This window comes from Ursus maritimus, unplaced genomic scaffold (assembly GCF_017311325.1).
Source record: "Ursus maritimus isolate PB19 unplaced genomic scaffold, ASM1731132v1 scaffold_26, whole genome shotgun sequence".
Taxonomy (NCBI): Eukaryota; Metazoa; Chordata; class Mammalia; order Carnivora; family Ursidae; genus Ursus; species Ursus maritimus.
Window position 1 is genome coordinate 9,722,660 of NW_024425119.1, and position 24,286 is coordinate 9,746,945.

A 24,286-nucleotide genomic window follows, 5' to 3' on the forward strand; every position below is an offset into this window, starting at 1 on the left:
GGAGGCATTAGTTTATAACCAGTAGATTAATTGGAATTCTACACATGAAAGAGTTGATTTCCTCAACATTCACCCAAATACATCGCATAGAGTTATTTAAACTACAGTCATCCTTAACCCCTCAGATCCAAGAAATTTTATCTATGTTAATTAAATAGCTAGAGAAAAGAACTTGGTTTTCTGGCATCAAGGATTCCCTCAGTATAATGGCTAAACCCACAAGGCTTCTGGCATGGTTGGGCTATGGGTTGACCTCTGTCTCTCAAGACTGCTATAACACTTTCTCTTTCCTGGGTTGTTCAAACATTTTATATGTTGATCTGTATTTTTATACATGAAAAACTGACTTTGAGGGGTTATATGCAGATAGTTGCATGACCAGTACATTTTCAGAGTGAGGATTTGAACTCACGTCAAACAGTCCAAAGCCCATTGTATGATGCAATAATGCTTTCTAGATTTTGTTTTTGTTTTTGTTTTTGTTTTAAAGATTTTATTTATTTATTCAACAGAGATCGAGACAGCCAGCGAGAGAAGGAACACAAACAGGGGGAGTGGGAGAGGAAGAAGCAGGCTCATAGCAGAGGAGCCTGATGTGGGGCTCGATCCCATAACGCCGGGATCACGCCCTGAGCCGAAGGCAGACCTTAACCGCTGTGCCACCCAGGCGCCCCTGCTTTCTAGATTTTGAAGGTAAGAATCACATTTTATTATTATTCTTTGTTATATCCATCACAGTCTATTCCTGAAACGTAACAGACACTTAGTAATTATGTGTTGGATTACCCAAACAGTTAATACTATGCTGAATTTTATTACTGGACTCAACATTTTTCCAGAATGGGAGCAATAATTTTTGACTAAAAAGTAGACTTTTGTTCATATGAAAAATATTATTGAAAGTTTAACCATATAAAACTAAAAAAAAGTACTAGCATGTAAAGAATCTATTAGAAGTTATGTAATAAATCCTTGGGATCTACGCATTCAATATTAATAATCTCTCTCTCCTCTCTCTGCCCAAAGTAAGTAGCCACGGCATGAGTAACCATAATCTAACTTTACTGAGATTTAACTTTGATTGAGTGTCATGATTCTTGTAGGTAGGGCTCACTTAGCTAGAAAGACCATTTTATAGATAGTCAACTTGGGGATTAATTAAATAATGAGATATTAAAAGTAGTGGTGCCTTGCAATGTGTGTCATTAAATAATAGAAATAAATTAGCTAAGTACTCTAGGTTCATCTAATAAGCATCAGTAAAGGCGTGAAAGAATAAGAGCTTAAAATGACGTTCTCAAATTTGGTGACACCTTTCCCGGGCTATAACTTTTTTGAATGTTGAGTTTAATTAAGCATTAGTGATTAAAATATGTGGTGTTCAGTTATCATTATTGATGGATACCAGATCTAAGTAATTAAATAGTATGCATTTGAAATGTGTCTTGTTATTGTCCTATCTTTATTTTATTCATTATGGTTCTGTGCATAGATTCTAAATGGAACCCTCAATCTTGCCATATTTTCTGGAGTACAAGTCCTCAATTCCAACTGCCTTCCAATACCTCAAACTCAAAATCATCAAAAGTAATCCAACTTCACTTCTCCTTCCACTGTGTCATCTCTTTCTTTTGGTGGCCCCACCACCTTTGCAGAAACTCAGGCTTCATATGTCTCCTTTGTATACCTCCTGTCACATTCCGGAGTGTAAGTGTGGGTGAGTGATGGAGAGTAGCATATAATAATTTATTAATTTAAGAGGGAGTCCTTTTCAGTTTAAATGAGCATTTGATTAAAAATATGCTCAGAGAAAGATAATGCCATGTGGGGAGAGGAAGGAAAATACAGAGAATGATTAAAAGCTTACCAATCAGGTAAGTAACTCGTCCTGTAGATGGTAAGAGAGAAGTAGAATGTACTTCTATGAATACTTCTGAGGGGAAGAAAGTTTTATTCTGCATGTTGGCTACAACATGAGTGCAAAAAAGAATTATTTGTTCCATGATATATTTGTATCCTTGTGTGTGTGTGTGTGTGTGTAGATTTTTAAGGTCAACAATATATGATAGATAGATAGATATACTTTATAAAGTGTGTGAAAAGATTTAATTCTATATGGAAATGACATCTTTTTTTGCCTTTTTTCAGTAATGTATAACACTACTGGGTTAGTGGTTTTCAACCTTGACTGGACATTGAAATCTTTTGGAGAGCATTAAAAAAATGAGGATGTGGAGAAAAAGGAAACCATGTGTGCTGGTGGTGGGAATGTAAATTTGGGTAGTCACTGTGGAAAACAGTATGGATGTTCTTCAAGGAATGAAAAATGAAAATGCCATATGATTCAGTAATTCCATCGCTGGGTATTTACACAAAGAAAACAAAAACAGTAATTTGAGAAGATACATGCCCCCCCATGCTTATTGATTCTTTATAATAGCCAAAATATGGAAGCAGCCTGTGTCCATCGATAGATGAATGGATAAAGAAGATGTGACAACAACAACACGGATAGACCTAATGGGTATTATGCTAAGTGAAATAAGTAAGAGAAAGAACGACAAGTAGCATATGATTTCACTCATACGTGGACTCTAAAGAAAAAACAAAACAAAAAAAATGAATAGCAGAAACATACCCTTAAGTACAGAGAACAAACTTACGTTGCCAGAGGGAACGGGGTTGTGGGATGGGCAAAATGGCTGAAGGGGAGTGAGAGAGACAGGCTTCTAGTTATGGAATGAGTAAGTCACGGGGATGAAAGACGCATTACAGGGAATATAGTCAATGGTATTGTGATAGAGTTGTATGGTGACAGATGGTGGCTACGCTTGTGGTGAGCACAGCGTAATGCGCAGAGTTGTCAGATTACTGTTGTACAAATGTAACATTGTATGTTAAGTCTACTTCAATAAAAAATAAATTGAAATAAAATGAATTTAAAGATAAATAAAAATAAATAAAAGTTGTCACTAAAAAGCCTTCAATCTATCCCACTCCTATTAGTAAAATGAGAAATAAAAATAACACAAGGAAGAAAAAAAGAATAAATAAGTCATAGGGATGGAACGCACAGCATGGTGATTACAGTGATAATACCGTGTTGCATATTTGAAAGGTGCTAAGATAGTTGATCTTAAAAGTCCACCTCACAGGAAAAACAATTTCTGTACCTATGTATGATAATGATGTTAACCAGACTTATTGTGATGAATATTTTCCAATATATATACAAATACTGAATCACTCTGTTGCCCATCTGAAACTAATATAACATTATATGTCAATTATACCTTAATAAGAACATTTTCAAAAGAAAAAAAATGATGTGTGGACTTTACATGAGGAATTTTGATTTTCATTTGGGTCATGTCCTATACATCAGAATTTTTAAAACCTCCTTTATATGATTCCATGTGTAGTCAAGGTTGAAAACTGTCAAACTATCACATGTGAGTTTGGAGTGAGGTACAGATTTTGCAATAATAAGAAGAAAAAAATCAGACAGCTGTGACAGAAGCAGAAATAGCAGCACCACTGACAGAGAAGAGACCGGGTTCCTATGCACCAAAGCACCAATGAAAACAAGGTCTGTTTTCTTCCCCAAATCAGTGAAACTCCTTAGTAATAGAGGCCAAACCCTAGGAAAACATATGACTCTCAGAAGTTAGCTTTGATTTCTTTTTCAAAACCATGACTCGGTGTGAACTAAATGAAACGCATCCATGGATTGCTTTTGACCCATGGGCTTCCCCCAGTTGTCTCCATGCCCTACAGAATGAGTCTTGGAGATGCTCTCTGTGGGGATAAAACAACTAAGGGAGTGTGTGCCTTCTAGCAGAGGAGAAGTAGGTAGGCGTTTGAGGATCTGCATTGCATTAATGGATTCAAGAGGTATGGTGTTGCATGTTACTGCTCCTAAGTTTGCCTATTCTAAATTTAGCATAGTCCATGCAGGATAGTCAGCATTCTCTTATCCCAGCCACCGCCACCTTGTGCTCCGTTGTAGCAAAGCATCTTATTTTGGAGGTATCTGTTGACCTGCTTACTTGCGCGGAGACTTAAGGACCAGAAAAGATTCAGATGTTTTAGGTGTTGCATGGAGGACTTCACTATGATCCCTAAATAATGGGAGGGCTAAAAACCAGCTTAGCCTCCTTGAAAGAAGATGGGAAACATAGAGGCCATCTAAGAGACATATCTACCTGCAGCTCGAAATCCTTACCTTCATTAAAACAGAAAAAACAAAGTTCTGACGACAAAAAAGTTGGTTGGAACAAAGAAAAGGAGGCAATAAATGTGGGCCAGGGCACCGGGAGAAAATTCATTTGTCCAGATATTTCCCAAATATCGTCTGTTGTGTATGTTCTGCCTGAAAAAGTAGTATTTATCTTAGACACAGACAGAAAACACAGACTTCAAAAGAACAGGATACTTAGCTTTGGTTTTCAACATAAGAAATTCCCGGAAATCAAAAAGAACTGTAGATTTCTGAAGTTTTAAGTGCATTTTTCCATAAAAATTGGGAGCCAGGTGAACAAAGAGTCTGTGGTCCCTTAACGATGAAAGTATTCCCTAGACCAGAATCTGCAACATCAAGAAGTGTGGCTACTAATTCCAGGTAGGAAATATGATGATTTAGAACAACGGACAAGGAAATTCCTCCTGGGGAAAATTACTGGGGGCAGCCAGTTGGCTTATTTTTATGGAACATTTTTATATTGATATAATTTTTATGACATGCCTATTCTGGACATTTCATATGTGGCCTTTTGTTTATGCTGTTTCACTGAATGTTCTCAAAGTTATCCAGGCTGTAGCATGTATTAGTGCTTCATTTCCTTTCACGGTAGAATACTATTCCTTTGCGTGGGGATAGCACATTTTGTGGGTACATTAATCAGTTAATGGACATTTGGGTTGTTTCCACTTCTTGGCTTTTATTAATAATGCTTCAGTGAACCTTCATGCAGAAGTTTTGGTGTGAATGTGTGTTCAGTCCATTTAGGTATACACCTCAAAGTGGAATTGGTAGGTCATTTGGTAATTCTATTTTCAAACTTTCGAGAAATTGCTGAACTGTTTTCTACAGAAGGCTGTACCATTCTACTTTCTCATCATTAATGTGTGAGTATTCGATTTCCTCCATATTTTCAGGGACACTTGTTACTTTTCACTTTTTTGATTATAGCCATTCTACTGGTACAACTTATATTTCTTTTACTGAATTTATTCTTAAGTATTTTTTTTTTTGGTGCGGTTGTAAATGAAAACTTTAAAAGTATTGTTTCTGAATTATTCATTGCTAGGGTATAGAAATACAATTGAGTTTTGTATATTGATTTCGTGTCCTGTAATCTTGCCGAACTTGTTTTTTTAGCTCTAATTGTTGTTTTTGTGGATTCCTTAGAATTTTCTCTATATAAGATCATATCAACTGCAAATAGATAATTTTTCTTCTTCTTTTCCTACTTGGGTGTACTGGTTTCCTTTCTTTTTCTCCTTCCTTCCTTCCTTCCTTCCTTCCTTCCTTCCTTCCTTCCTTCCTTCCTTCCTTTCTCTCCTCCTCCTCTCTCTCTCTCTCCCTCATTGCCCCGACAAGAACCCTCAGTACAATGTTGAGTAGAGGAGGTGAGAACAAACCAAATCCATTGTTCTTGCCAACATTACCACCAGGTTGAATTATTAAACATTTGCATCCAGCATCAGGGCAAGGACGCATTATTATATACAATATAGAGACTTAGTCTATGGATTGGAAACCACTAAAGTTTGTTTCTAAACAGCTCTTTTAGATATGAGTTTTTACCGAGGTCATCCTATTTATTTTCTCTTCGTGCTAGAAGTGCTTAATTACAATTTAAACATCAATTTATGGCCCACAAGTCATACACAAATCTGACGTGGAGACATATACGTAGTTTTGACATTCCAGAAGTGAAGATAAAAACAGTAATTGCATGGAACTATTTCTCTTGATGGAAGGGCTACATGGCTTTATGATGTGTACATTTCCATTTGCGGTTGTGGCATTCCTTTTTATGGCATAAAGTACTATTCCATTGTATAGACAGATGACATTTTGTTTATACATTCATCAGTTGATGGACATTTGGGTTGTTAAGTTTTTGAAAGGGAGGATTTTTATGGTTAGTACAAAAGGAAGAATGTGCTCACATGGCCCAAATATTTGAATGCAATTATGATAGTTATTTGAACAACTTTGTATGCTTGTTGCATCATTTGTCATTTCAGGATCTGTTTTTATCTACATAGTTACTTGTTATTGTTCACATTTCCTGTTTCTTGGCATGCTAGATAATCTCTGATTAGATCTGGGATATTGTGACTTTATGGTTATGGTTGTCTGGTTTTCTGGTCTTTGTTTAAAGAATGTTAGGTTTCTTGGGGCACCTGGGTGGCTGTGGGTTGAGTGCCTGACTCTTGATTTCGGCTCAGGTCATGATCTCATGGGTCATGAGACAGAGCCCCAGGATGGGCTCCACGCTAGGCGAAGAGTCTGCTTGAAGATTCTCTTTCTCTCTCTCTCTCCCTCTGCCTTTTCCCCTACTTGCACACACATGCTCGCTCACTCTCTCTCTCTAAAATAAATAAATCTTTAAAAAAAAAAGAACGTTAGGTTTCTTGTCCTCATTTAAAGAATGTCAGACAGCTAAGCTACCTGCAGATAAGTTAACAATTTTGAAACCTGTATCTCCACTGCAGGGGTAGTTTATTCCTACCACTAAGGTCTGATGCTTCTGTAGTGAGGATGAATACTCATGGCTCTCCATTTTGGCTAGTAAGAGCTTGGATGTCTCCCCACCCTGTTTGGGATCTGAGAATTGGTCTGCAGGTAACCACTTTGTTATTTACCAGGCTTTGTACATTTTTATTCTATGTGTAAGCATTGTAGTACTCAGCAGAATCTAGGGAGCTTCTTTTTTGAAATTCTGCCTGCAACTTCCAGCTGCCCCAAACTCCTAAAATTTTTCTTTGTCTCTTCAATCCCAGCGAGGCTGCTAGCTTTCTTTGGATGCTCCTTCCTGTTCCTGCATTATGGAAAATTATTCCCAGTAAAATCTGGGGTCACCTTAGTGTCCACCTTACTTGCTTCCCTTTTCCGAAGGGTCACAGCCCTGAGCTGTTCACTGTGTAATTTCTGAAATCATTTTTTGATATGTTTTTGAATTTTCTAGTTGATTATAATGGAGAGTTAAGAATGATTCTTGTTAGTCCATCACAGCTAGTGGTGCTATACATTTTAAACATATTTTCATTCATATTATATTCTATAATCAAATATTTTTAAAAGGTGAATATTATATTGCTAATTATTTTAGTTTCATTTTTTTCTATATTATTAGATTTTGAGTTTCCATCATAACCCTTATAAGACTACTGAATTAGGAATTCACTTCACCTGGGCTTGAATCCTGACTTCAAAGTGTAGTAGCTAGACACCTTTGGACAAATTCATCTATTTAATGGTAATGTTCCAATTGACGACAGATATATGATAATATTAAAGCACTATTGTAGGATATGGGACATTGTAACCTTTAATAATCTATACAAATATTGTTGTTTATCTCTTGCTTATCACTGTGAAGAAGGAAAAATTTTCTTCTACCCTTTAAGCATCTTCCAGCTAGTCTAAGAATGAAATTGACATGAGACAGTTTAACAAGAGAATAGAACCCCGAAGTTTAATTACATGCACACAGAGGCCCAATAATGAAATTGAGACCCAAAGAAATGACCAAAGCAGGAAGTTTTGATACATTTTAGACAAAGAGACAATAAATTTGTGAAGAATTGACAGGACAAAGAGTGTTATGTTTGGGGCTTCAATTAATAAGGAATTCTAAACAGAATTTGGGCTAAGGTAGTAAATTAATAAAATGTAAGAAGGTTTGTTTATACAGTTTTCCTGTCTCTAAATCCCCTAGCTCGTGATAAGGATGTCTGTTGACCTCCCGGTACAGGGAAGGTACCTTTCACATGAAAAATTTATTTCCTGTTTTCAGCGAGGCAAAGAGGGTCAGCGTGTCCTTCTTGCACTGGCTGTTTCTTAAGTAGCTTTAATTCAGAGTAATCAATATGCCATTGTGACAAATTTTGGAGCTGCCTCCCCTGAGTCCTTACAACTGACTTTCTGTGACATTTACTCTGGTAGTTTTTTAAAGCCCTTTCTCAAGACCTGGGGCTTTACTTCATTTTTTCCTGTTCCATTAATCTGTGTTTTCAAGGAGGCATTTTTGTGTTTAGAAAAAAAGACTGAGTGTAGTAATGCTTAAGGAAGAATAGTTATTTAATAAAAAATTGTACACATTCTTAAGAATTTGTAAAGTTCCCTCTCTCCACCCGTGTCATTAAAGTTCAAGGCAGAAAAATAAGATACAACATCTTAATAACAGATTAAACGTCAATAGTGCTACAATGTCAAAAACATAGAACAGAAAAATAGTGTGTTAAGTAATTAACCACATTTAGGGGGAAGTCTGAGAAAAGAGAAGTTATGAGATCAGGAGTGTTCGTTACAAAAAGAGGAAATATGTTTTGAAATAAAGAGTAAAATTTTAGCTTAAGAGAAATCGTACAGTCATAGACTCATTAATTTCAATTGCAGATAAAGAAATCAGGTTTAATCAAAAGTGGAGCGACCAATATTCTCTAACTAGTGAATGATGTCCAAAGTAACTCAGAGACATTTACGTATCAATACAGAAATTTGTTCACATTAGGGTTAAGATATTTTTGTCCAACATGGGATACATATGAGAGAGAGATTACATGTTCAGTAGTTTGTCTGAAATGGATTTTTATTATACCTATGAACTTGAAATATAGTTTGGATGTAAAGTTAAGATTAGTAATCATGTTTCCTCTGAATTTCAGTGGCACTTTCTGTCAGATGACATATCGTTATTAAAAAATACATTATCATTTCAATTTCTGATTCTGTGTCTGTGGTCTAACTTTTCTATTTGGAAACTTTAAGAATCTTTAATTTCTTCCTTGAATTTTGAAATTCTGGAAATCTTAAAAGCAACAACAATAAGAAAAAGAACTTGTGGATACAGAGGACAGATTGGTGGTTGCCCGAGGTGGGGGTTCAGGGTGGAAATAACGGATGAAGGTGATCAAAAGGTATAAACTTCGTTATAAAATAAATAAGTCCTGACAACATAATTTACAGCATAATGACTACAGCTAATAATCCTGTATTTGAAAGTTGCTAAGATAGAAGATCTTAAAAGTTTCTTTACAAGAAAAAACGTAGCTATGTGTGGTAAGGAATATCAAAGAGACATTGTGACGATTTTACAATATATACGTATATCAAATCATTATGTTGTAAACCTGAAACTAATATAAAGTTATGTAACGATTATACCTCAATTGAAAAACAAAAAAGAACAATTCTCTGGTTTCGGCCTAGCTACCTTAAGCCAGGCTCTTAAGGATCTTGAAGCTGATTAAAATATAGGTCGAAGAGTCTCTGATCTCATTAATGGTAATTCCAATGAATTTCTCTCTTTTTAATAAAATGCTTCCTCCTTTAGCCTTTCCTAAACACTCCCAACCTGAATTCAGATTCTTTTTTGGTTTAGTCATGCCAACCAGTAAAATTCCAATTTTCTACAGGGATGTCAGGTTGCAGTTTGGTTGTTCAAGGTGGAAAGGATCTCAAGAGATTAAAATGTTCCTTATACGTATTTTCAACGAATACTCCAACTTTTCCCCATGTTTTCTCTCTTTTGTGTTAGTTTTCTATTTCTGACCAACAAATTACCACATTACCAATTAGTAGTTTAAAATAATTTTTTTTAAAGATTTTTTATTTATTTATTTGACAGAGAGAGAGACAGCAGCGAGAGAGGGAACACAAGCAGGGGGAGTGGGAGAGGAAGAAGCAGGCTCCCAGCCGAGGAGCCCGATGCGGGACTCGATCCCAGAACGCAGGGATCACGCCCTGAGCCGAAGGCAGACGCTTAACCGCTGCGCCACCCAGGCGCCCCTAGTTTAAAATAATTTTATTTATTATCTCACTTTGTGTGTCTAAGCATGACAAAGATATGTTTATATATATATTATAAATTATATACATAAAAGATATAAATTATATATATATATAAATTCTATTACATCTTAGGAATAACATAGATATGTTACTCTTTTTATATACATATTTAATATATTATATTGAATATATAACATGTATTTTTATATGTATTATGTGTATTTTTACATGTATGTATTATACGTATTCTATAATATATTACATACATATATTATATTATAATTTATTATATGTATTTTATATTATATGTATATGCATTATATGTATTATATATTATGTGTGTTATATATTTATATTATATGTATATGCACTATAAATATATATTATATTATACATTATACATATTTTATATGTATGTATATGTATTTTTATAATATATATTACATATATTATAATATATTACATATATTATACATTATATATTTCTATATTATATATATACACAGAGAGAGAGAGAGAGTAATGGAATTTTTGTTGTTGAAAGAAGATTACTTAAAAATTCGGTAGGGGACTTTCAGATGCCCTTGTAATATTGAATAGCTGTATTTGTTTCTGCTTTCTTCAAAAACTCCATTAAAACAACATTCATTGAAAAATAAATTTAATGGAATAAAAACGATTAGGAGGAAATGAACACAAAAGATAAATGTTCCCAAATTTTAGAACATGTCAAGTGACTTAAGCCATAGAACTCCCGATGCTTAGAAGTTAGAGAGAGTATGTACCTCTAAAGATGAGTGTGGTGGAAAAACTGTATGACGGCCCCACAATCCCTCTGTTCTGGTCCTCGTGCCCTTGTATGATCCCCTTTGCTTAAGTGTGGGTGGGGCCCATGACTTTCTTCTAATCCATAAAATGCAGGAAAGATAATACATTATCTCCAATGTTATTATTGTTGCCTCTGGAAGCAAAACAATTGTCACTGACAATTTTGACAAACACAGGAATTAGGGAAAGATTAGTGGTTTTTTACAGAGTCTCATTCGAAGATGACTAGGCAAGCTTTACAAGCCGGTGCAAGCCGGAGGAAGAGGAGATGTTCTGCCAGTAGGGGGCTCTGTGTGATTAACTTTGACAGCAATGACCCTTGCTATTCAGTTTGCAATATTCCGTATTTTTATATGCCAAAATAAGTCGTGTTTTCCCAAAGTGTCAGATTGCCTCAATCTAAAATTTTAAGGCCTTGGGCAAAGAGCTTGCTTTCTTTGTAACTTGGTTTCCTTATATATAAAATAAGATATTAGTAACGCCTAAGTCATAGGTCTGTTGTGAGGATTCAATAAACTATCTGTGAAGTGTTTAGTCTCTGACATATAGAAGCACTATGTAGTGTTGGTTATAATTATTGCTATATTTTATTATCCTTTTCAATAATCATATCATCATTCAATACAAACTTTTGTTAATTTTATGTGTTTTTTTTTTGTTTTCCGCGCTTTGGCTAATACAGGGAGCGAATGTCTTCACATTTAGCAAAGCAGTATGCGTTGAAAGCTGTACCATGTGGAAGCAGCTGTAAATCAGCAACATGTGATTACTGAGCAGCCTGGAGCAACAGTTAAGGGGGAGAGGTATTAAGCAACAAACAAGTTTTTGAGCACTCCCTGAGTCTGAGGATTATCGAAGAGGAGATTTCTTAAAGGCAGGATGAGACTTCAAGTACTTTTACTTGGCAATTCAAAAAGAGCATGGATAATCACTGACTAGGTAATACCAGCCCTCTCTCCACTAAGGAAAACCTGTAAAGCCAGCAAAATATTTGAAACACGTTAAGCCATTGGCGAAGGGCACCTAAGTTGGTTAGGCGTCCAACACTTGATTTTGGCTCAGGTCATAATCTTGGAGTCATGAGATCGAACCCCACGATGGGCTCCATGCTCAGCTTGGGGTTCTCTCTCTCCCTTTGCCCCCCCCCACATGCTGTGTCTCTCTCTCTCAAAATACAAATAAAAAATAATAAATAAATAAACAAACAAACAAACAAATAAATAAAGGCACTGGTGAAATATCAAATTAGTGAATAACACAATGCTAGTCCAAAAGAAAGCTGAAACCCAGAAAGAAGAGTTGCCTTTCCTTTCCTTTTCTTTTTTTTTTTTTTTAAGATTTTATTTATTTATTTGACAGAGAGAAAGAGACAGCCAGCGAGAGAGGGAACACAAGCAGGGGGAGTGGGAGAGGAAGAAGCAGGCTCCCAGCAGAGCAGGGAGCCCAATGCTGGGCTTGATCCCAGGACCCTGGGATCAGGCCCTGAGCCGAAGGCAGATGCTTAACGACTGAGCCACCCAGGCGCCCCGAAGAGTTGCCTTTCCTATACAAGATTCTCAAAGACAGATGGAGAAACTGAGGAGTAAGGCAGGGCTTTTGGCAGCTAAGAGCTAGGTTGGTTCCAGTCCTCGAACGGAGATAGGAGACTGAAAAATCAATATATCTGGTTGGTTCACCAAAAAGCTACACCCCAGGACAAGATTTTCCAACCTTGACGCTACTGATGCTTTGAGATTATTCTTTGTTGTTGGGAGTTGTCCTATGTGCATTGTAGAGTTTACAAGCATCATCTTACTTACTCCTTCTAGATGCCAGTATCAAGCCTTCCCCAGTGTTGATGGCCCGCCATGTTGGCCAACCAAAAATATCTCTCAACTCTGCTAAAAATCCTTTGAGGGGCAAATCATCCCAGGTTTATGCCTGCCCAATGAGTAAGGCTGAGGGAAGAGTGGACCGGTCTTTAAAGGAGATGAAACTCAACTTCAAACCTTTCAGTCGCTAAAATTGATCCCAGGTTGCTACTGTTGAGGAAGGAGAATTTTCCTTCTTCCTTCTCACTCAGGGTTCTTCTCGCTAGTTAGGAATTAAATTGATATGAGCAGATTAATAGGAGGCAAAAAGTTTTATGACACACACATGGAGACCCAATGATGAAATTGAGACCCAAAGAAATGACCACGGCAGGCAGTTTTGATACATTTTAGACAAAGAGATAATAAATTTATTAGGAATTGACAAGATTAAAAAACTGGGTGTTTGGGAGCTTTAATTAGTAAGGAATTCTGCACAGAATTTGGGCTGAGGTAGTAGAATGTAGTGAGAAAGTAATCAATTTTTTTCTGCTGCTTTCTCAACTTCAGAGACCCTATCTCGTATGATAAAGACGCTCTTTTACTTCCTATTATGGGGAAGGCATTTTTCACGGGGGAGATTTGTTTCCTGCTTTCAGGGGGACATAGGAGGGTGTGAGTGTCTTTGCACTGGTTTTTTCCAAACAGCTTCAATTCAAAATAATCAATATGCCATTGTGATGCATTTGGGGATGGCTTGTCCTGGCCCCCTTCAGTTCCTGGCTCTGGAACTTCCCTGGAAACTTCCACACTAAAAACTGAGCTGGGGACCACGGAGAGAGAAACCATATTAGTAAATGCGCAGTAAGAGATCTGCAAAGAGTAAAAAGAACATGGATTAGAATAAGGAAGAATAAACAGAAAAGAACAAATCAGATCACATTTCCCACATCCCATTAAGCCAGTTGAATATGATGTCTGTGCTTCTTTCACCTGATGAAAAATATTAATTCTTTTAACAGATGTAGCTTAGGTATTGTTTGTCCCGTTTGGTTTACATAGAAGCAACATTTTTCACTGATGGTTGCACTGCTCCTCCTTTGTTGGGCAGTCAAGGTATCCAGAGCTCAAGGATGTTGGGGTTCCATAGAGGTTAAGCTGTGAACTTCTGAGTTTTGTTTTTGTTTTGGTTTGGGTTTTTTTGGTGCAAAAAGTTGATTTTATTAAAAGTTTACTTGTGGTATTGAACTCCTGTTCCATTACCATGGAGAGATTTAGGATTGCTTTTCATAATCTTAATTCATAATCTTAATTCATAATCTCCCAAACTTGACTTATGAGACCCTTACTGCTGAATAGAACTTGGAATTGTGATATACAAGTGGATTTTCTATGATTTCTTGATGGACACATTTATGCAGCACGAGTTTATAATTTGGCTGACATTTAGGGTGGAGTGCTTAGTGACAGTAGGGAGCCAGGTGTCCGCGATCACATTGTCCTGACCGTGTGGAAGGAGGCCCATTTATACTTTGTTTCCACATAAAATAAGAAGACCAGTGTGGTTTAGAGACAAATCAAGTGGAAACCTGAAATTTTCAAAATCTGAATTATTTCATGATCTCAGTCACCGATAATGTTAACTAACATCTGTAATGGCTCCATTTTTCATGCGGTCCTGTCAGTCCATGAGAGCAGAACAGGTTGAGAAATACCCAGTGGAAGAGACCTGTAGCTTGATTCTGGCAGCTAGTAAGCCTAGTTTTGTTTTGTTTTGTTTTTTAAGATTTTGTTTGTTTGTTTATTTTATTGGACAGAAAGAGAGAGAGAGAACAAGTAGGGGGAGTGGCAGGCAGAGGGAGATGGAGAAGCAGGCTCCCACTGAGCAGAGAGCCAGACGTGGGGCTCAATGCCAAGATCTTGGGATCATGATCGGAGCTGAAGGCAGACACTTAACTGACTGAGCCACCCAGGTGCCCCAGTGAGCTTAATTTGTCACCCAGCCAAGCAAGTCCAGATTTTGATTCACTCAAATACAGCCTGTGGTACAGGGTGGGCAGCCCACATCATACAGGGCTGATCTGTAAAGCTTTTGGCAGTTTGGCAAACCTCTATGGTTTTTAATCTCCCTGACACATTTGAGGGTACCATTTTCAACATCAGATTTCAGGGTTTGGTTGCAATACAGTATTTGGTATATCTCTCGGGAGACGTCAAGTGGCATGTCTGTTTCCAATGCAAAGGGAAAATTTTCCAGCTATTGGTTTTATGATAGTGATGGAGTCAGAGTGACAGAGTGACAGAGGGACATTCTTCTGGTTGTGGATACCATACATTTTTGTCCTTCTGTCTTCCACGCTCAGTCCACCAGGTGTTCGTACCTGTGGGAATAAAGAACGGTTAAGGTTCTTTTGCCTTATCTAGATGTTAACATAGCCATCAGTCAGCCAACTAGTTGACATGGGTTTGGCAAACTGGCATAAAGGGGTGTTTGGTCTATGCCCACCCTGTTGAAAAAGAGAGGGTTAGTAAAAGCAAAGCATAGGTTGAACAAGAGCCTGTGGTAGAAACCTATGAGAAGTAGGATAGGGACAACACTCTGCAATCAGCTCCCTAGTAAATGACTTAAAAATCTGAAAAAGTATTTTTTAAATGTTGGGTTTCTGTTTGTTTTTATTTATTTTATTTATTTATTTTTAAAGATTTTATTTATTTATTTGACTGAGAGAGACAGCCAGCGAGAGAGGGAACACAAGCAGGGGGAGTGGGAGAGGAAGAAGCAGGCTCATAGCGGAGGAGCCTGACGTGGGGCTCGATCCCAGAACGCTGGGACCACGCCCTGAGCCGAAGGCAGATGCTTAACGACTGAGCCACCCAGGCGTCCCTCTGTTTGTTGAGCCTTAAAAAAAAAAGGAATGTAGTTGAAAGAGAAGTTTTCTGATTCATGATCTTAGGAAAAGCTGTCTATATCATGGTGTCTTCTGCTTGTGGAGCCTGAAACTTGGCCCTAGAAATCCTGATTTTCAGATCACTTGTAGGGGCCATCTCCCAGTTGTTGTGAGAGCAATGATCTGGGTCTATTTGGGCCTGGTTTGCATGAATCCAGGCGAAGTTTTCTTTTGTTTTGATGGCAGTGTAGGTGGACAGCCATATCTCATAAGGTCCTCCTAGTGAGGTGAGGTGATAGTATGTGTTTTCTTCTGAAGACTTGATGTACCCAGTTTCCTGGTCAAAAGGGCTGGCAAAGCTCATTAGTTGGTGGAGGCTATGCCTATCTTACCTGTTGACAATATTCTTCTACTATGCTAGTTAGTACTTGTATATAGTCATAACATCAAATCATTCACTTAATCCTTGGATGAAAGTTTTAGAGATGCCAGGAGGCTTTAGATGACCAAATGTTATTTCAAAAGGGGTCAATCCATCTCTCTTATTTGGAATATTCCAGATCTTTAAAAAAATTTTTTTCTTAATATTTTTTATTTATTTGAGAGAGAGAGAGTGTGCACACGAGCAGGGGGTGGGGGGGCAGAGGCAGACAAGCAGACTCCCTGCTGAGCAGGGATCCTGCCACGGGGCTCAATTCCAGGACCCCGAGACCATGACCTGAGCTGAAGGCAGATGCTTAACTGACTGAGCCATTCAGGCTCCCTGGAATATTCCAGATCTTAATAAAGGTCCAAGACAATGCTTTTGGCTTTTAAGTCCAGTTACTTGGCAAATCTTTCCTAAAGTCCTTTTTCATGTCTGGATTTTAACATTCCACTTGCCCTGATGATTGCGGACGATATGGGATATGAAATTTTAATTAGTAACCCAAAGTCTTTGTGAGCAAGTAAAATGAGTTCCTTGGTCTGACTCAATCCATAAAGAAATGCTGAATTGAGGACTCAGCTCAGTTATTAACTTCTTTACCATTACTGTAGCACACCTTGTCAAGTCAGATAGCACCAGCCCGTCCATTTAACATGCAGACAATGACCAAACAGTGAGAATAGCCCAAGGCTGCGGGCAAATCTATAAAACCTATGCGAAGGGAAATATGGGCCTAGAAGAACTTTCTGGGGTGAACAGATTTCTTCTAGAAATTTGATGAGATTTATAAGCAGTGCACTGAGAACTAATTTGGTCAGAAATTCTGTAGGTGCCAGGGCAAAGCCAACTGTCTAATTCCTTGATTACCCTCTGTTTGCATGTATGTTCCATTTGGTGGGAGATAAGCGCAAGCCAAAAAGTTAAAAAACGGGGGAGGGGGGGCGTGGCTAGAGAATGTTGATTTGGCCCAATAGCTAATCCACTTGATAACTGCTTGGCATTCTTGTGTATCCAAGTGTCCTTTTTAAGATGGTGGGAAATTTGCCTGATAATAATAGCAGTCAGGATAAAAGTAAGGTTAAAACTTGGCTGGAGAAATGGTAAGGGGTTCCATGTTGGGCTGCATACCGAGCAGCTCTGTCAGCCCTATCACCTTCTAAAGACATAACATCAGTTTCCCTGGTATGGCAATTTTAGGAAGGAGGTGAATAGCTTGTAATAGGTTAGCTATTATACACCCATTAGCTGTGGGAATATCTGCAGAAGCTAAGAATTCATGGGATTTCCAAATGGTGTCAACAGCACAGCAGACTCCAAAAACATATTTGGAGTCTGTGTAATTAGTAACAATTTTCCCTTCCACCAATGTGCAGGCTCTAGTGAGTGCTATGTGTCTAGCCGTTTGGGCTGATTTTACAGTGGGCAAAGAACACGCCACCAATGTTTCATGTGGGGAAACTATGGCATAACCAGTTGTTACATTTCCCCAGAAATTTCACTTACAGGAGCCACCACAAAACAGAAGTAAGTCTCAATTGTCTAGCAGAATGTCTGAGAGATCCTCTTATGGTTTTGAGACCCTGTCTGTAGTTGGAAGGCAATCATGAGAAATAGAGTGGGGCTCTCCGTCATCAGGGAGGGGTGGTAAGAAAGCTGAATTTAAAGTGTGACAACAATGTAAGATGGTGGAAAGGTTTGTCAAAAGAGCTTGTTTGTGAGTGGTCTGTCGCTGTGTAGAGAGGTGCAGTGTCTTATGAGCTTGCAAGAGAGTTGACGGCACATGGGGAACATATAGGTGAATGGGGGAGTCTCTTATAAAGCCCTGGTTTTGTCAGTCAAGATGGCAGCTGCAGCTGTTGTGGCCATACCTGATGCCACAGTGTCTAACTGGTGTGTGAAATATTCCATAGATATGTCCGAGAGGCAAAAGTTTGTCCTAGAATGCCTACAGCAATGCCACTATTTTTAATGAAATGAAAGAGCTTGTCAAAATTAGGTAAACCAAGAACTGGGGAGTGTGGACACAATGAATTTTAAGCTTCGAAGGAGATTCATGCATCTAAAAAGTCCAGGATATAGGCTCCGACGTGATATTTGAAAGAAGAGCATGTAAACGTTTAGCCAAAACTGCAAAATTAGAAATCCATTGGTGGCAGTGGCCAGTTGCCCCTAAAAACTGATGTAATTGTTTTTTTGTTTGAGTGAGAGGAATGGACAAAATTGACTGAAAGTGTTTTGGAATGAGATTTGGAATGCTCCAAGATAACTCATGTCCTAAATAGATAACAGTTGTTTGTACCCACTGAAGTTTAGATCTAAAGGCTTTCTGGCTGCATTCACCTAGTGTCCTCAAGAGGACAAGGGGGTCTAGAAGAGTCCCCTGCTTAGTTTGACGACAGAGTGAAAGGTCAATCAACATCTTGCAACATATTGCACCGTGAAAGCCTGGGTAAAGGTTGTAGAACCCGGGATGGCTTTAAGGACATGAGAAAATATTGGGGGAGACTCACAATATCTTTGGGGTCTGTGAGTCCAGGTTAATTGTCTCCCTTCAAATGTAAATGCAAAAAGAAACTCAGTCAGGGTGCAATGAGATTGCAAAGAAAACTGGGTCGACGTCAGTTACTATAAACCTGGCAGCATCTGCAGGAATTGAGGTAAGAATAACATCTCGATGTCGGGCCACCTGGCGCCAAGGAATTACGAAAGTGTTTATGGCCTAAGGACCTAAAGGTCCTGTACATATTGATAAATTTGGTTTCCGTGTGAGTCAAATTTGCCTTCTTTTCTTACTGGCAAGATTGGAGTGTTATAGGGCGAGGCAGTAAAAGTTACTGTGTTTCAAGAGAGAATCTATTCTGGTTAATTCCTTGTTCTGCAACTCTGCAGGGAGGGTAGTGGCCTACTGATGGAAACAGTCTCTTTTTCAAGAAATGCACACAGGCCCCCACTTCCCAACAACTCAACTTCATTTGCATGGGTAGCCCACAGACCGACTGGCACCTTTTAAAGACTCATCCCCTTCAGGGGAACTTAGATCAGAATGAGATTCCAGTAAGGAATCTTAGTAGGAAATTTGGGGCATGGTAAACTTGGTCGGAACGGTAAGGAAACCAAAACGCCATTCTCATCGCAGTTTATAGTGCCATTAAATGTACCTAACAAATTTCTTCCGAGACTGTCTGCTGGTGAGCACCTAGAAACGAGAAAGGCAAGATGGAGGTTAGGAAGGCCGAATGATATTGGGGTGGGCTGATATATGGGCCGCAAGTTGTCCTGAGACTCCAACAGCCTGCACAGAGTCAGAGGCGACAGGAAGAGAGAAAAATCCTCCTAAGAAATGGTAGAGGGAATTGCACCACTGTCAATTAAGAAAGCCAGTTCACCATCCTCTATTTTCAGTTTTAGGGTAGATCTGGGGTGCGACTCAGGATGGGCTCACCACATCATTTAAGGGGGAAAGAGAAAAAGGAGAAAAGGAAATTTTCTGAGAGTTACAGGGTTTAGGGCAATGCCTTATTAAACCTCTCTTTTTTTCTTCTTTTCTTTTTTTTTTTTTTAAAGATTTTATTTATTTATTTGACAGAGATAGAGACAGCCAGCGAGAGAGGGAACACAAGCAGGGGGAGCGGGAGAGGGAGAAGCAGGCTCCTAGCAGAGAAGCCTGATGTGGGGCTCGATCCCAGAATGCCGGGATCACGCCCCGAGCCAAACGCAGATGCTTAACGACTGCGCCACCCAGGCGCCCCTAAACCTCTCTTTTTTCTTAACTGCAGGACATTTTCTCTTCCAACGCCCAGTTTTTAAATTTGATTTGTTTTTGTTTTTGTAATATCTGCAATTGTCGAGAGGCAGATAGGGAGAGCTTTGAGCTATTACGAAGCCATCAGAAAGAACGATTACACAACATTTGCAGCAACATGGACGGGACTGGAGGAGATAATGCTAAGTGAAATAAGCCAAGCAGAGAAAGACAATTATCATATGGTTTCACTCATTTATGGAACATAAGAAATATAAAGAGTCACACTTTTGCCATCCAGAGATTCAAATTGCAAAGCGAGTATTATTGCTTTCAGTACCTTCCCCCCACCCCCCACTTTCCTGGAAGCTATTTCCCAAGGAACTGGGTTCACACTTTGTGGGTCCAACTGATCATATTATTGTAGGTTTGTTTTTTATATCAGGAAGAATATTTCCCATAAAAGCACAAATTTGATTTCTAAGGCCTGGGGCTTCTGGGTTTAATACAGTGTGCCTTCAAAAAGTTTGCATAAAATGTTCAACAAAGGTTTTCGGGTGATCCCCCTCTTTCTGAGCACATATTTCTTTTCTTTTTTCTAAGATTTAATTTATTTATTTCAGAGAGAGGGACAGCAGGAGCAAGAGGAGGGTCAAGGGAGAGGGAGAAACAGACTCCACTCTGAACAGGAAGCTCAATGTGGGGCTCAATCTCAGGACTCTGGGACCTTACCTGAGCCAAAAGCAGACACTTAACCAACTGAGCCACCCAGGCAACCCCTGAGCAAGTATTTCAACCTTATACTGATTTACATTGGGAGAAAAGCCCTCCTGTGTTGCTTCCATTAACCTTTAAATATCAGCTTCTAGTTAAACCATCTCTGGTTTTTATTTATTTATTTATTTTTGGTTTTTTGGGTTTTTTTTGGGGGGGGGGTGTTGTAGGAGAGCTGGGAAGACGCTCTGATCATCTGTTTTCGCTGTGAAGGAGTTTTCTCCAGGGGGCTATCTGGCCTGCTTGACAGCAGTCATATAATCATGAACTGAAACAACTCCCTTTGGTGGCCAGAGTCTCTGTGAGTGGGTTTGTGAACAGCTATTGATCTTTCTAATTCCACTCAAAATTTGTTAGAATTCTCTGAGAGCAGAAGTAAAGGGGTTTTATAATTTGAAAGGTCTATTGCTGTCTAAGGAAATCTTTGTGGTGGGGGTGCAAGATACATACTTAATGGACATTGCATACGAATGTCTGAAACTGGCAGAGCTCGATTACAAGGCCTTGTAAAATATGAGAAATTATAAGGCATAGCAAATGAGTTTTACTGCCCATCCTGAGTGCTCTTACCAGATTTACTTCCTGACATTCAGCATTTACCCAAGTAATCTATTCTTCGGGCCTGGAGATCAAGCCAAATTGCTCTCTGTGAATCTTGCAAAAAGAGGGAAGTTCATTATCTCCTCCAGTCCCATCCATGTTGCAGCAAAGGTTGAGAAATCGTTCTTTTTGATGGCTGAGTAATATTCCATCGTAGATATGGAGGAGATAATGCTAAGCGAAATAAGTCAAGCAGAGAAAGACAATTATCATATGGTTCCATTCATTTATGGAACATAAGAAGTAGGAAGATCGGTAGGAGAAGAAAGGGAAGAAGAAAGGGGGGTGTAAACAGAAGGGGGAATGAACAATGAGAGACTATGGACTCTGTGAAACAAACTGAGGGCTTCAGAGGGGAGGGGGGTGGGGGAATGGGATAGGCTGGTGATGGGTAGTAAGGAGGTCACGTATTGCATGGTGCACTGGGTGTTGTACGCAAGTAATGAATCATGGAACTTTACATCAAAAACTAGGAATGTACTGTATGGTGACTAACATAACATAATAAAAAATATTATTAAAATAAAAAAAAGAGGGAAGTTCAAATAGGCAGCTGGTTCTTTAAGGGTTCTTCTGGGGAAGCTGAGGTTTTGGGATTTAAGGACATTGGCTGAGGAGCTGGGGTTGGGCTTTGAAGAGAGAGGTCTAGGTTAGGGGTCCAGAGATCCGAAAGATCTGGAGGTTCAGAGACGGGGAGTTCAGCATAACAGGGAAACAGATAAGAGGGGGATTTATGTCAGGTATGGTGAATTCTTGTTCTAAGTCTAACTTCTGTTCTTCCATTTTTTTTAGGGTTCCCTCAGGCTAGCCATTATACTTCTTTGTGTTTTCCTTTCAATTTGATCTTTAAATACATTCTATAAATACCAATAAGGCAGCTGCTTGGAATGAGAGTTCTCTAAAAATTTTTTCAAATATAGAAGTTTCTCCAGTGCAAAAGATTCAACATCTGACCACTGATGATTGGGATCACCATTAGTACGTATATTTATTCCAAAAGCAGCTCAATCCAATAAACCTCTTTATGGAAAGACACAGAGGCAACTTTTCAGGCTTAGAATAAATCTTTATGCCGATGCAAGAGGCGTCCCTGGAGAGGGCACAGAAGATCATGCACCCCCCACGATGCCAAGTTTACTCCCAAGAATAGTCTAAGAACGCAAGATCTGCGTGGCCCAGACAGTAGGAATGATGTGGCGTATATAGTATTCGTGGCGTCCTATACATGTGAGACGCCGCCTGTCATAGATCCACTAATCTGTGAAACCAGACAGGCATTATTGAAATGGGTCTTTCCAGCACCAACAAGCAACAGACGTTGAGACAACAAAGATGCCTTAGGGGCTGGGACCTCTAATGGCACTTTCCCTGGAGAGCTGACACAGCCAGGTAACGAGTATGTCGCTAGCAATTGCATGTCTCAGATCCCGTCTATTGGACTGGCCACCAAAGTGCACCCAGGAAACGCATCCTCCAGATGGCACAGACCATAGAGAATGTTCTCACTCACCACAAAGCCAGCCTCTTAAGACATAAAACAAGATGAAAGGAGGGGCGCCTGGGTGGCACAGTCGTTAAGCGTCTGCCTTTGGCTCAGGGCGTGATCCCAGAGTTCTGGGATTGAGCCCCACGTCAGGCTCCTCCGCTAGGAGCCTGCTTCTTCCTCTCCCACTCCTCCTGCTTGTGTTCCCTCTCTCGCTGGCTGTCTCTGTCAAATAAAGAAATAAAATCTTAAAAAAAAAAAAAAGATGAAAGGAAAAACCTCATCTGGTTCTTACTCAAAGGATTCACAGCAAATTCTGTCTAAATAAAACCAGTCTGATGAGACCAGGGCTGGCTCAGAGATCTGCCTGTGTTCTGTCCTGGGGTAATTCCTTTTTGACAAATGACGTAAAAGACACAGACAAAGGAAAACAAAGACCATCCCTGGGAGAAAATGGGTCAATAACTAAAAAGTGTTCTACCACATTTTTTTTTTTTTTTACCAAGAATCACTAAGCCCAAGGAACTAGTTGCACAATATTTTTTTTCTGCTAATCTAAAGGAAAATATTCTCACCACCCTCTCTCCACCGGACCCTGCAGGCAGAGGCTGGCACGTTAAGGAATCTTACCTTCTGCCAGGTGTTTGTCAGGTGTCTCAGGATCTTAGCTGCAGGAGTGTCTGGGTGAGCAGTTGACCGGTGAGCAAGAATTCTTCTGCCGTCAAGGGAACAAGGCAGCTGGACTAAGATTCCATTTACACAGGACAGGCTAACAGGAAGAAAAACCCCAAAGTTTTATCATCTGCGTACAGAGGCCACATAAGGAAATTGAGACTAAAAGAAGTGACCAAGCAGGCAGTTTTTGCACATTTTAAACACAGAGACAATAGATTTGTGAAAAATTTACAAGACGAGGAGAACAGGTGTTTGGGAGATTCAGTTGGGGATTCTAGGCGGATCTGGGCTGAGGTGGTAGATGAGAATAAAAGTAACAAGGTTTGTTCCTGAACAAACAGAGGAAGGTCTGGGTGTCCTTGCACTGACGGTTTCCCGAGCAGCTTTGTTACTGGCGAGAGAACCCGTTTGAACTCAGGTTCAGCTGCTCGCTCCTTGAAAATCAATACTCAAGAGACAAGTGATGGTGGGAAAGGAAAGGTTGCTTTATTAGGAAGCAGGCAACCTGAGAAGGTGGTGCAGTAATGTCTCAAAGGCCATCTTCCCCATCCAGGCAAAGCCAGAGGGTCTTAAGTGGGGAGGGGAATGGGAAATGGGGGATGGGAGCTACGTGCAGGAGAAGCAGGTGCCCAGGTGGTTAATCCTGTACATGGACATGACCCTGAGCAGACTTGCTGGCATCAGCGGCAGCTGTTTCTGAATGTAGTCAGGCCTCATCTTCTGGGAAAGTTTGGTCGCTCCCTCCTCAAGGCCAGAGGTCTGCAAATCTCTAGGAACGTAGATCAGTTCAGCCACAGACCAAGGGGCTTAGGTCAGCAAGGAAGGAGTGCATAAGCTTGAAGCAAGTTAATGCTTAAGACTGGTCGGAGTGTTCTTACAGGGCTCAAGTCAAATAATTAATATGCCATTGTGGCACATTTTAGGGCCGCCTACCCTTGTCCCCTACACTAGGGATTGAGGCGATTTGTTAGAAGCAAATTTAACTTCTGCAACATGTCAAAAAAACATACTGAACAAGTTACCCAGGCAAGGAAGACTTTGTTCAAGACTAT

General features: G+C 39.4%; 1 protein-coding gene and 1 long non-coding RNA gene across 2 annotated transcripts in view; one reads left to right on the forward strand and one right to left on the reverse strand.

Annotated features, from left to right (window-relative positions):
- Positions 1 to 3,676: 3,676 nt before the first annotated feature.
- Positions 3,677 to 24,286, forward strand: part of KLRF1 (killer cell lectin like receptor F1) — an 82,248-nt gene continuing 61,638 nt past the window's right edge. The window contains exon 1 of the mRNA XM_008697478.2: positions 3,677 to 3,894. Within this exon, the coding sequence (XP_008695700.1) occupies positions 3,792 to 3,894 (103 nt within the window). The 5' untranslated portion in view covers positions 3,677 to 3,791. The remainder of the gene's footprint in view (positions 3,895 to 24,286) is intronic.
- LOC121105397 lies at positions 13,819 to 23,685 on the reverse strand. The gene is made up of 2 exons (XR_005837855.1): positions 23,190 to 23,685; positions 13,819 to 15,026 (listed from the first exon to the last, which is right to left on the reverse strand). It is a non-coding gene; the product is annotated as an uncharacterized LOC121105397 (long non-coding RNA).